This window comes from Cannabis sativa, chromosome 4, assembly GCF_029168945.1.
Source record: "Cannabis sativa cultivar Pink pepper isolate KNU-18-1 chromosome 4, ASM2916894v1, whole genome shotgun sequence".
Taxonomy (NCBI): domain Eukaryota; kingdom Viridiplantae; phylum Streptophyta; class Magnoliopsida; order Rosales; family Cannabaceae; genus Cannabis; species Cannabis sativa.
The window spans coordinates 23,144,271-23,157,053 of NC_083604.1; the positions used below are offsets into that span (position 1 = coordinate 23,144,271).

At 27.3% G+C, this 12,783-nt stretch overlaps 1 protein-coding gene across 1 annotated transcript; it reads left to right on the forward strand.

Moving 5' to 3' along the window:
• The first annotated feature begins 582 nt into the window (after window positions 1-582).
• LOC133036866 (uncharacterized mitochondrial protein AtMg00810-like) lies at window positions 583-1,197 on the forward strand. Its single transcript, XM_061113629.1, has 2 exons — window positions 583-725; window positions 783-1,197. The coding sequence occupies exons 1-2, from the start codon at window positions 583-585 to the stop codon at window positions 1,195-1,197; spliced, it is 558 nt and encodes a 185-aa protein (XP_060969612.1).
• The last annotated feature ends 11,586 nt before the right edge of the window (window positions 1,198-12,783 follow it).

Here is a 12,783-nt window from a genome sequence, read left to right on the forward strand (position 1 = left end):
CTTTTCAAGCCATTATTCTGGCCATTTCCAGCCATTATGAGCCTGAGTTTTTCAGTCAAGCCAAGGGGATTCCAGTGTGGGACAATGCTATGGATTGTAAAATTGATGCTCTTGAGAAGAATCACACTTTGATCATTGTTTCTTTACCAGCTGAACACCATGCTATTGGGTGTAGGTGGGTCTACAAAATCAAGTACAATGCTGATGGATCTGGAGAGAGATGCAAAGCAATTGCTAAAGGATATAACCAACAAGAAGGTGTGGATTACACAGATACTTTTGCACCTGTTACCAAGTTGGTGACTGTCAAACTTGTGCTTGCACTTGCAGCAATAAAATGGATGGTATTTGCATCAGCTTGATGTCAATAATGCATTTTTGCATGGATATCTTCATGAAGAAGTATATATGACTCTACCTCCTGGGTATACCCCTAAGGGGGAGCTTCCACCAAATGTTGTATGCAAACTTAAAAAACCTCTATATGGATTAAAGTAGGCATCAAGACAATGGTTTGCTAAATTTTCTAGTGCTTTGGTTGATGAAGGATTTCATCATTCCGCAACAGATCATTCATAGTTTATGAGGCACAATGAAGAGAACTTCATCATCCTTCTTATATATGTTGATGATGTTATCTTGGCTGGTAATAATTTGGTTGAGATGGAGACTCTTAAAGTTCATCTGAACAATAAGTTTCAGCTTAAGGATCTTGGAGATCTCAAGTATTTCCTTGGGTTAGAGGTTACTAGATCTCCTAAGGGAATCATGATATGATAAAGGCATTATGCCTTCCAAATGTTAGAGGATCTTGGCCATTTGGGGTGCAAGCCTGTGAACACCCCTATGGAAGCCAATTTGAAACTAAGTCAAGATGAGGAAGATAGATTGGCTGATCCTAAGCTTTGTAGGAGAGCCATTGGAAAGTTGCAATATTTGACCATTACAAGGTTGGATATATCCTTCTCGGTCAACAAGCTAAGCCAATTCCTTGTTACTCCCAAAGCTATACATATGAAGGCTACTGAAAGGGTCCTTCAATATGTCAAGAATTGCCCTGGTCAAGGTTTATTCTTCCCCGCTACATCAGAGATTCAACTTAAAGCTTATACGAATGCGGATTGGGGAACTTATCCTGATACTAGAAGATCCACTACGGGAATTTTTATTTTTCTTGGACAATCTCTGATTTCTTGAAAGAGTAAAAAAGCAACATGTGGTTTCTAGATCCTCAGCTGAAGCCGAGTATAGAGCTATGGCAAACACCTCTTGTGAGCTTGTTTGGCTGCTGTCTATTTTGAAGGAATTAAAAATCGAACACAAAGGTCCTGCCTTGCTCTACTGTGACAATAAAGCAGCTCAATACATTGCTGCGAACCCAATTTTTCATGAGAGAACCAAACATATAGAGATTGATTGCGATTTGGTAAGGGAAAAGGTGCATGAAGGAGTTATTAAAACAAGTCATGTTGGTACTAAAGATCAGGTTGCTGATATATTTACCAAGACACTTTTTCCTACCCCAATTCAATGGTTTCAAGGACAAGATGGGGCTGATTAGCATTAGCTCCCCATCTTGAGGGGGAGTGTTAAAATAGGCTTGCTATTTTCCTTTTGGATTTAGTTTTTACTGTTTTTACTGCCACTAGTTTTATGGCATATTTGAGTTGTATTCTGTTATGTTAGTTACAGTTCGTTAGTTGTCTTCTTGTAACTAACTTTGTAACTAATTGCCTATTGTAATCTTCTTGAGCTTGAGCTATATAAAGCTCACTCCCTTCTTTGATTCATTAATGAGAAATTCGTTCTGTTTTCTTCTTCTCTTTCTTTCTGGTTTTATGTTTTCTGGTTTGTAATAAGATAGGAGGAAAACAAAATAAGTTCATTATAAAGTTACTCTTTATTATTCTTGAAGTTTATATAGAAAAATTATCTTACAAAAATAAATTAGTAATTTTACATTTGTGCTGTTCTATGAAAGTTTTTTTTTGAAATTGGAGGAACTTTTTTTGATGGGCTCCATTTAAAAAAATTTCAACACTTTCCATATTCTTTCTTATGAATAAATTGGGAGTCACGAAAAATTTGATTATTATTTAGGGATAATTTCACAAAAACACAAAAACAACAAAAAATTATAAAAATACGATTTCACAAAATTTTAAATATTTTTACGATTTTTTTGATTTTATTTACAGAAAATACCGGCGGAATTAATACCGGCGGAGCCAAACCGCCGGTATTAATTAGGTTATTACCGACGAAAATAGTAATCCGCCGGTATTACTTTTTAAAAATAAAAAAAAATTAATATTTAATAAAAAAATATTAATGCCGGCGGAATAGGAGTATTACCGGCGGAAAATCCGCCTCTAATTCCTTGGGCGGAAATTTTACCGCCCAAAATTTAAAAAGACTATTACCGGCGGATAATTACCGGCGGGTTGCGCCGGTATTAGTAGGGGAATCTGACCGATTTTTTATTACCGGCGGAACCCCTATTAATACCGGCGGGACCCGTCAGTAATAAAACTTTATAAAAGACCCCCCCTTCACTCTGAAAACATTTTTCATTTCCCCCCCAAATTTTTCTCCAAAATTTTTTCCCACCCGATTGCTCCCATATCCACCGCCCCTTTCTCTTCTCCTCCTCTATCACCGGCCATTTCTCTATTTTTTACCGGGATTGCATCGCCGTGAACCACCATTGCATAGGTATTGTTTCTTTTATAATATCATTTTTTTGTTATTATTTATCTCTGTTTTAAATTTGTTTTGTAATTATTTTTTTATTATTTTTGGTTTAAGTATTGGGTACAACCGACTGCAATACTAACGGAGATTAGGGACGTCGGAGGAGGAATTAAATCTTCTACCAGAAATTAAGAGGTTGGTGTTTTTAATTTTCTGTTGGTATTTTATTTTTTGTGTTTTGAAATTTTTTGTAATTATTGGTATATGAATTTATATATATGTGTGTATGGTTGATTGTTTAAATTATAAGTGTATAATTTTGTTTATATATATAAAAAGTACATATGTGTGTTGTATGTTTATATATAATATATAATATATAATATATATATAATATTTATACTATATATAATATTTGGAAATATGGGTAAGTTTTGATTTTAAATTTTTATTTACAGTATATTGTATAATAGTATATTATATATACTGTATATTGTATATACAGTATATTATTGTATATACAATGTATATAGTATATTATTATATATATTATGTAATAGTAAATGTATTTTATAGAGTTTATTATTTAATTTTGTTAAGAAATGTTATGTCATTCATTTTTAAAAAAAAAAAAATTACAACTTGTAAACAGATACAAAATTATAAAATTATTATATAATTGATTGTTTGATTATTTTTAAAAAAATATAGTAAAAAAATTAGAATAAATCTATACTATTGAAAAAAATACTTATAATTAAAATATTTTCTTAACATTAATTATATAAATGTAAATATATATAAATGCTTTTTATGTATATAAAAAATAAAAATAAAAAAACCTTTTTATGTAAATGATTAAATAAGATTTTAAAATCTAAATTATAAATTTTTTAATAATAAAAATTTAAGTTACGATTTTTTTTTTATAAAATAAACACTTGATAATTAAATATAAAAAAATTAATTAAATAATAAAATTTTAACATTTAAATAATTAAAATCTGAATATTAATAATAATAATTTATTTTTTTTAAATAAAAAAAAATTAATAAATGAAAAAATTATTGTAATATTTACTTTAAAAGCAAAAAAAATTATTTTGATGTAAAGAATTAAATAATTTTTTAAGATTTTAATTATAATTTTTTAAAAATAAAAATTTAATATAGGAAAATATTTTTAAATGATATTTCTTTAAAAATAAAAAATAAAAAATATATTTAATAATGAATGTTAATATTATAATAATTTATAAATAATTGTGTAAGTTATAATCTTTTTAATAATAAAATTTTATTATAATAGAAAATAAAGGTAATAATATTATAATTTTTACATGGTGTATAATAATTTGTCTAAATAAGTAATAATGCATGATTTTTTTTTTAAAAAAAATATCATAAAATAGTATAAAATATCTTAACTAGCATAAAATAGCATTGTGCAGCAAAAACTTGTGTATGGTCAAATGGGAGGATCTCCACAATGACTTATGTATGGTCGGATTTTTTAGTGCGCGAGTCGACGAATAACAAGAACCTACTTTGGTTCGCCCGCAGACTCGACAATTTGTGGAGATCTTACCTACACAGTAGATTGGACAACCTTATTACCCTACCCCGCCGACTCCTCAATCTCGTGATAATCCCGACGATTCAAGACTTAGCTCGAATGCAGATGAATTTCTGGAATTTACTGATTTGAACAATGATAATTAGGTTTTTTTAATTATGTAAATTTTTATGTTTTAAAATTTATTTGAAGACAATTTCCTAATTTTATTTAAGTTAATAGTTTATATTGTAATAGACAAATTAAAATTAATGTTTAATTTCTTAATGTTTGATAATGTTTGATTTCTAATTAATAATATATTTATAAAATAATTCTTATATATAATTATAATTAATTTTATTATATAAATATTAAAAATAATAATTTTTTTTATATAAAAAATATTAATACCGGCGGAATACTAAATGTGGTCCGCCGGTATTAATGTGTCAGCGTATAAAAGTGCTGACACTAATACCGGCATACCCCATCGCTATTAATCCGCCGGTATTAATATTATTACCGGCGGAAGTCCCTTTTGGTCGCTAATAGTCATTAATAGCGACCAATTAATACCGGCGGATAATTACCGGCAGATTTCGCCGGTAATAATTATTACCGGCGGTTTAGACAATTAATACCGGCGGATGTCTCCGCCGGTACTATACAAAATTCTTGTATATATTCATGTTAATTTGTTGTTGATTTTTTGTTATCTATACGTTATTTTTTTGTTGTTGTTTTGATGTTATTTAAATGTTATTTTCATGTTACTTTTATGTAGTTTTTTTGTTGTTTTCGTGTTGTTTTTACGGAAAATCGTAAAAATATATAAAAAAAAATCATTAAACGTAAAAATGTAATTTTTTTTACAAAAAATAGTGCCTTATGTAATTATCCATATCATTTATTTCTATATGTATTATTTTATTCAAATAAGCCCATTAAGAATGATGGGCCCATTTACTCGGGTCCAAGTAGATCGACCAATCTGCCTATATGCAAAGTCAAATGAAACGTTCAGGTCTGATAGTCACTTCCTCGCGACTAAGCCAAACATGTGGTTCCGAAAAGCAATCACACATTTAGTTAAAAAGTTTAGCTAATTAAATAATTTTAAATTTCTCCAATGCACAAAATAAAAAAAAGATAAAAAAAAAAAGATAATTACTTCAGACACTATTTTTTGTAAAAAAAAGTTATATTTTTACGTTTAAAGAATTTGTTTATATTTTTACGATTTTCCATAGAAACGACAAGAAAATAACATAAAAGTAACATGAAAATAACAACAAAAAATAACACACATATAACAAAATTCAACAACAAATTAAGAAAAGTACAACATAAAAAGACCGTATTTTCTGTAAAAAAAAATTATAAAAGTCGTCAAAATATTTAAAATTTCGTACAGCCGTATTTTTGTAATTTTTTATTTATTGTTTTCATGTATTTGTAAAATAATCCCTAAAAAATGTGTATTATAACCTCAGAAAAAATTATTCAAATACAATAAAATAATAATAATAATAAATAAAGCAAAACTATAAAGTGAAAATGTAAAGGATTGAACTAATGTCACTTAACTAGAAATAGGAGAATCTACTAAATGTGCTACAATAACTTAGTTATATAAGTTTATATTTTATTGTGTATGGCATATAAATACTAATTATGAGTAATCTAAAAAGAAATAAAGAATTTATGTAAAAAATAAATTATGTGTTGTCAAAATGTAATAGTTTATGAAAAGTTTAGATAATTATGAATAAAAACAAAACACAGAGAAGAAGATATAATTATACTAAGAATGTGTACTATTTTATTAGTTCACACATGATTTATATAGATAGTATAATTAATTTATTTAAAAATTTCAAATGTATTGAATATTATAATCTTAAAAATAAATTAATTGATGTAAAATTATAGATAGTAAACTTTTAAAGTGAGGAAAAACAAAATTAAAAGAAAACATGCTATTGCCAATAATTGAACCCATACACTTTTATCATTAAAATAAAAGTAGTTATATTACACAGTAATTATTTTACTAATTGTATTAGTTATTATAAAATTATATACATAAATATTGTAGTTTTTAGATACAAGTATTATTTTTGAAAAGAAACTAAATAAAAAATTATTATCTTATATATTTAAAATTAAATAGAAAAAGAAAATTTTAGTTAGTGATAAAATTAAATAAGTAAATAAAATAAAAAGTAAATTGCGGCATAAATACTTAATATTTCAGATTTTATACACTTAAATACATGATGTTTATTTTTGGAGGTAAAAATACATAATATTACAATTCTCTTACAGCGTTACTACTATTTTTCGTTAACTCATAAATATAGACATGTGAAAGGTTTAGATGTATTACATTTATTTTTAGAGAAATGCAAGTAAATGACCTTATTTTTAACTTTATAGATAGTTAATGTCCTTTTTTTTAAAATAATAAAGTAAATGTGTTTTTTTACTTTTTAATACCTAAAACACCCTTCATTATATAAAAGGTATTATATGTTTTATTCCTTTAATAGAAATTATGAAAAATAATAAATCAAAGCATCTCTACTAAATTTGTGTCAACTATTTTTTCATTATATAAAATGTATTATATGTTTTGTTCTTTTAGATTTTGCTGTTGTTGATGGTGTCTAATATGTTATTTAAGCATATAATTAGTTTTTCTATTAATATATCGTATGATATACAAACAATATACCTTAAACTAATATACATATATCACAAACTTAAACCAATATACTATTAAATGAATTGTTTTCCACAATATACAGCAGCATAGAAAAACTTATACCACAATCATAAGCAGATATACCATAGTCAAAAATTAATATATCACTAGCATAGTGAAAAAAAAATTATACAAAAAACTTAATTTAATATTCCACAAGTTTTTTTTTCTTGTTCTTTCATTCATGAAATACCAATGAACATAAAATTAATATACCTCAGTCAAATATAACTATACCTCATACTTAAATTAATATTTAATAGATTTTTTTTTTCCTTTCTATCCTTCACGATATACATATCACATACAAACGATATACCTTAGACCAATATAAATATACCATAAACTTAAACTAATATACTATTAATTATTAAATGATTTTTTTTCACGATATACAATAGCATATAAAACTATATTCTGCAATCATAAGCATAAATATTATAGTGAAAAAATAAAATACCACCAGTATAGTGGAAAATATATATATATACCAAAAACTTAATTTAATATTCCACATGTTTTTTTTTCTTTCCTTCATGATATACTAATGAACATAAAGACAATATTTCCTAGTGAAATATAACTATACCTCAAACTTAAACTAATATTCCATATTTTTTAATTTATGTCTTTCGTTCATTATATATCATAGCACATTAAAAATAATATACTACAATCTTAAACTAATATACTACCTTTCAGTTATTTCAAAAAATATATATATACTACCTTTCAGTATTTTTAATATATTATTACACATAAAAACGATATATTATTGTGTAAAATCGCTATACCAAACACTTAATTATTCAAGGTTATAATATGTTATTTAAGCATATAATTAGTTTTTTATTAATATGTCGTATGATATACAAACAATATACCTTAAACCAATATACATATATCACAAATTTAAACTAATATACTATTAAATGAATTGTTTTCCACAATATACAGTAGCATACAAAAACTTATACCACAATCATAAGCAGATATACCATAGTAAAAAATTAATATACCACCAGCATAGTGAAAAAAAATTATACAAAAAACTTAATTTAATATTCCACTATTTTTTTTTGTTCTTTCCTTCATGAAATACCAATGAACATAAAATCAATATACTTCAGTCAAATATAACTATACCTCATACTTAAATTAATGTTTAATGGTTTATTTTTCCTTTTTGTCCATCACGATATACATATCACATACAAACGATATACCTTAGACCAATATAAATATACCATAAACTTAAACTAATATACTATTAAATGTTTTTTTTTTTTCACAATATACAATACAATATAAAAACTATATTCTGCAATCATAAGCATAACTATAATAGTGAAAAATTAATATACCACCAGTATAGTGGAAAATATATATATACCAAAAACTTAATTTAATATTCCACATGTTTTTTTTTTCTTTTTCTTTCCTTCATGATATACTAATGAACATAAAGACAATATTTCCTAGTGAAATATAACTATACTTCAAACTTAAATTAATATTCCATATTTTTTATTTCTGTCTTTCGTTCATTATATACCATAGCACATTAAAATAATATACTACAATCTTAAACTAATATACTACCTTTCAGTTATTTCAAAAAAAAAATATATATATATATACATACTACCTTTCAGTTTTTTTAGTATATTATTGCACATAAAAACGATATACTATTGTGCAAAATAACTATACCAAATACTTAATTATTCAAGGTTATAATTGTAATTTCATTATCAAACTTTTAAGAGAATGGACATTTTGTTAATTTTTTTTAAAAAGGGACATTTATTAACTTTATTGTTAGATTTAGGGTCATTTTGCATCTTGGCCCTTATTTTTATTTTATTTTAAAACTTAATATTCTTAATATCATAAATTAAATACTACTTATTTAAATAAAAAAACTAGTTCTCATAATAATTTTCACATGATATCAACACTTCAATTCGATAATCATGTTCCATATACTGCACTAGTTCCCTTAGCTATGATAATTTGGTATTGCATCTTTTTTTTTTGTAACAAGTAGCATTTACTTTTTGATATTAAGAATATTAAATTTTAAAATAAAATAAATAAATGTAATGCATTTGAACCTTTTACGTGTCTATATTTATGATAAGTTAACGGAAGTGGTGGTAATGGTGTAAGAGAATTGTAACATTAGATATTTTTGTTTCTAAAAATAAACATTAGGTATTTAAGTGTATAAAATCTGAAACATTAAGTATTTATGCCGCAATTTACTATAAAATAAAGGTTTGGAATTTTTGTTACTTAAACATAACAAATAAGATTTAAAATTAATTTTAAATAAAAAAATATTAATCTGGGTCAAAATTTAATTTGAACCATTTATTTAGATCAATGGTTAATGACACCACTATTCATGTGCTATGGCTTTACACATCTCTCAAGACAATACGCCCGGAGTGGCATATTAAAGGTCAAGGATGCTTCTAGTTTCTATGAGCTTCTTTTGGGTTGCATGCACATTCCGAGTAAACAAGAGGTGGAGGAGTTCGTTGTTTGAAAAAAATGTAATCTTTGAAAAAAAAAATTAAGAAGAGTACAAATATAAAAATTTCCTTATCAAATTATAAATATAATGTTTGAAAAAAATTAGTACTTGGTGTAAATTTTTCAAATAAAAAAAATCTTAAAATGTAAATGTAAAATAAACTAAAGAAAAAAAAAATTAAACTAATTAAGCTAGAAATAAAAACATAAAATATGAGTTTAGATATTAGGTTTACAAAATTATGACATATTAAATACCATAAAAAAACTTAAATGTGAAAAAATACCATAGAAGAGTGGCGAACCTAAAAATGTTTTACTTTTGTATTTTTTTTTCTTTTTTATAAAATTCCATATTTGATGTAATTTTTACAATAATAAATAATGTAAAAAAGATTTATAATGAAAGATTTAGGAAAATTTACATGGTATACTAACTTTTGTTATTTTTTTACAAAAATACTGTCAAGCGGAAATTTTTACTTTTTTACCATATTTTTTTATAAGTTTCATACTCCAGTATACTGTGTTAAGTTTCACTGGTGTTCTACTGGTGTTTTTTAGTTGTTTTACTGTTGTTTTAAGTTGTTCTGTTTTGTTATTTACTGGTGTTTAATAAAAACAAAGTATTTTTGAAAACTTTTCCGTGTGACAGTATTTTTGTACAAGTTAACTCAAATTTCATATTTTTGTAAGTTTCTTAAGATCTATTTGTTAAAGTTTTAAGTGTACGTAGCCCAATTAATAATCTTTATGAGCCTACTCAACTGAACTATGGGGTTCGTAGGACTAAAGATTTTTACCATTATTCAAAAAGAAAAAAAAAAACAAAAAGATTTTCAGCAGTGTTGCTAGTTAATCACAGCATCTAGAGCACGATTTAATTATATATAATTTATGGTCACTTTTGTTGCCATTATTACTACATTAATATTTACTCTCCATAACACTTGACATTTGCGAGAGCTAGATCTGAGAGAGTTGGAGTACCGTAACGAGATAAAAATGTTTTGAAGAGAACTTATAGCATGTTATTTTATTAAAATAATATATATCATCTTTATATTAAATCATACTATAAAATAGAAACAATGTTTTTTAAAAAAAAAAATGAGAATTATACTATACATTATTTTTTAACTTTTTTTTTTTAATTATATAAATAAAAAGATTCGCTGTCTTTTAACTGGCTGTTCTTCTTTGTCAACGCCTACTAAGGACGTAGTGCCCAGAGAACCAGACTTGCTTAGCTTACTAAGGTGAAGGGTTTTTTCATTGATTGCACGAGATCCTGCGAAGGCCGGACCAACCCCGGCTAAAAATTAATCTATAAGGGGGCCTTCTAGGATCTAACAGTTTAGGTTGTTCTGTTAGAAATACTGTAAATCTGTATATAGCCCTAATTAATTCAAGAGAATCAAACAATAAAATTAAAGAATAGCGGAAGCGTACCGGAGTCCATAGAATCGATCTTGTAATGACCTTTAATTGGTACGATCTTCCAATTTGCATCAAAACCTTTCTCTAAAAGTTTTTCTCTTGGTGATGGGGATACAAGAGTGAAAAGATACGATGCAAATGGGGACCATTATCCGTTATATTACCAACAGACAAACCTGTTGGCAATATTTTTGACTATTTCTATTTGACCCCTCATCAATATAGAAATTGTCTTTATGGTATCCACATATTAAAATCATAACAATCATGCCCTTAAGTCATAAACTTTATTCCAAAATAGACCACATAAATTTGACTTATTTATTTGATGACCCAACACACATTTTATATATACAATTGTGACCCCAATAAATTCTAACAATCTCCCACTGGGTCACATATGTATACATATAAATGTATTAACCTTATTGAGCTCATAACTTTGTCATCATAACCATAGGCATGTGCAATCTCGTCCATTAACTATATCAACATAGGATCAAAGCGATTTTCGTTGTATCAATCACAACTAAACCCATCAATGGTCACATATATCAACATAGCCAAATGACATAGATCAATCATGATAATGTGGTATGAAAATTACATGCATGGTGATCTATTCATGTCAATTTTCAATTGGTCCTACTTTACTTTATGGAGATCAAAACTTTAGCTTAAATGTACAAAGTGAAATAAACTGAATAACATAATTTCTGATCAGAAAAATATCCAAATACACATGTTTCATAAAACAAATAAAACACATTAAAGACAAACTCCCACTGAATCTAGATATCCTCATAATCTAAAACACCCATACGAGCAGTGTGCTCATGAAAGACCTTGGGTGGCAAACCCTTAGTAAGGGGGTCTGCGATCATGGAGTTTGTACCTAAGTGTTCTATACAAATCTGTCCACTTTGTACCCTTTCTTTTACAACAAGGAACTTGATGTCAATGTGTTTTGACTTCGTCGAGCTCCTATTGTTGTTGGAATACAATACAGCTGACTTATTGTCACAATACAACTTAAGTGGTCTTTCAATTCCATCCACAATGCGCAGCCCAGTGACAAAGTTTCTCAGCCATATACCATGGTTGGATGCCTCATAACATGCAACAAATTCTGCTGCCATGGTGGATGAAGCTATGAGTGTTTGTTTTGCACTCCTCCATGATATAGCTCCACCACCTAACAGATATATGTAGCCCGAAGTGGATCTCCTACTATCTTGGCATCCCGCAAAGTCAGAGTCAGAGTATCCAATGATCTCAAAGTGATCTGACTTCCTATATGTGAGCATGTACTCTCTTGTTCTCTTCAAATATCTCATAACCTTTTTGGCTGCTTTCCAGTGATCAATTCCTGGATTGCTTAAGTATCTTCCTAACACTCCAACAATGTACGCTATATCCGGACGCGTACAAACTTGAGCATACATAAGACTCCCAACAGCCGAAGCGTAGGGAATCTTTTGCATTTCTTGAATTTCAAGGCTTCCTTTAGGGCATTGTTTAAGACAAAATTTGTCTCCTTTAACGACAGGGGTATCACCTGGTCTACAATCTTGCATGCCAAACCGTTTGAGTACTTTATCGATATAGCTCTTTCGTGATAATCCAAGAATACCCCGAGAACGGTCTCGATGTATTTGAATTCCTAAAACAAAAGAGGCGTCACCAAGATCTTTCATCTCAAAATGCTTCGATAGAAATCTCTTGGTTTCGTGCAATAAGCCTATATCATTAGTGGCAAGCAATATGTCATCGACATATAGAA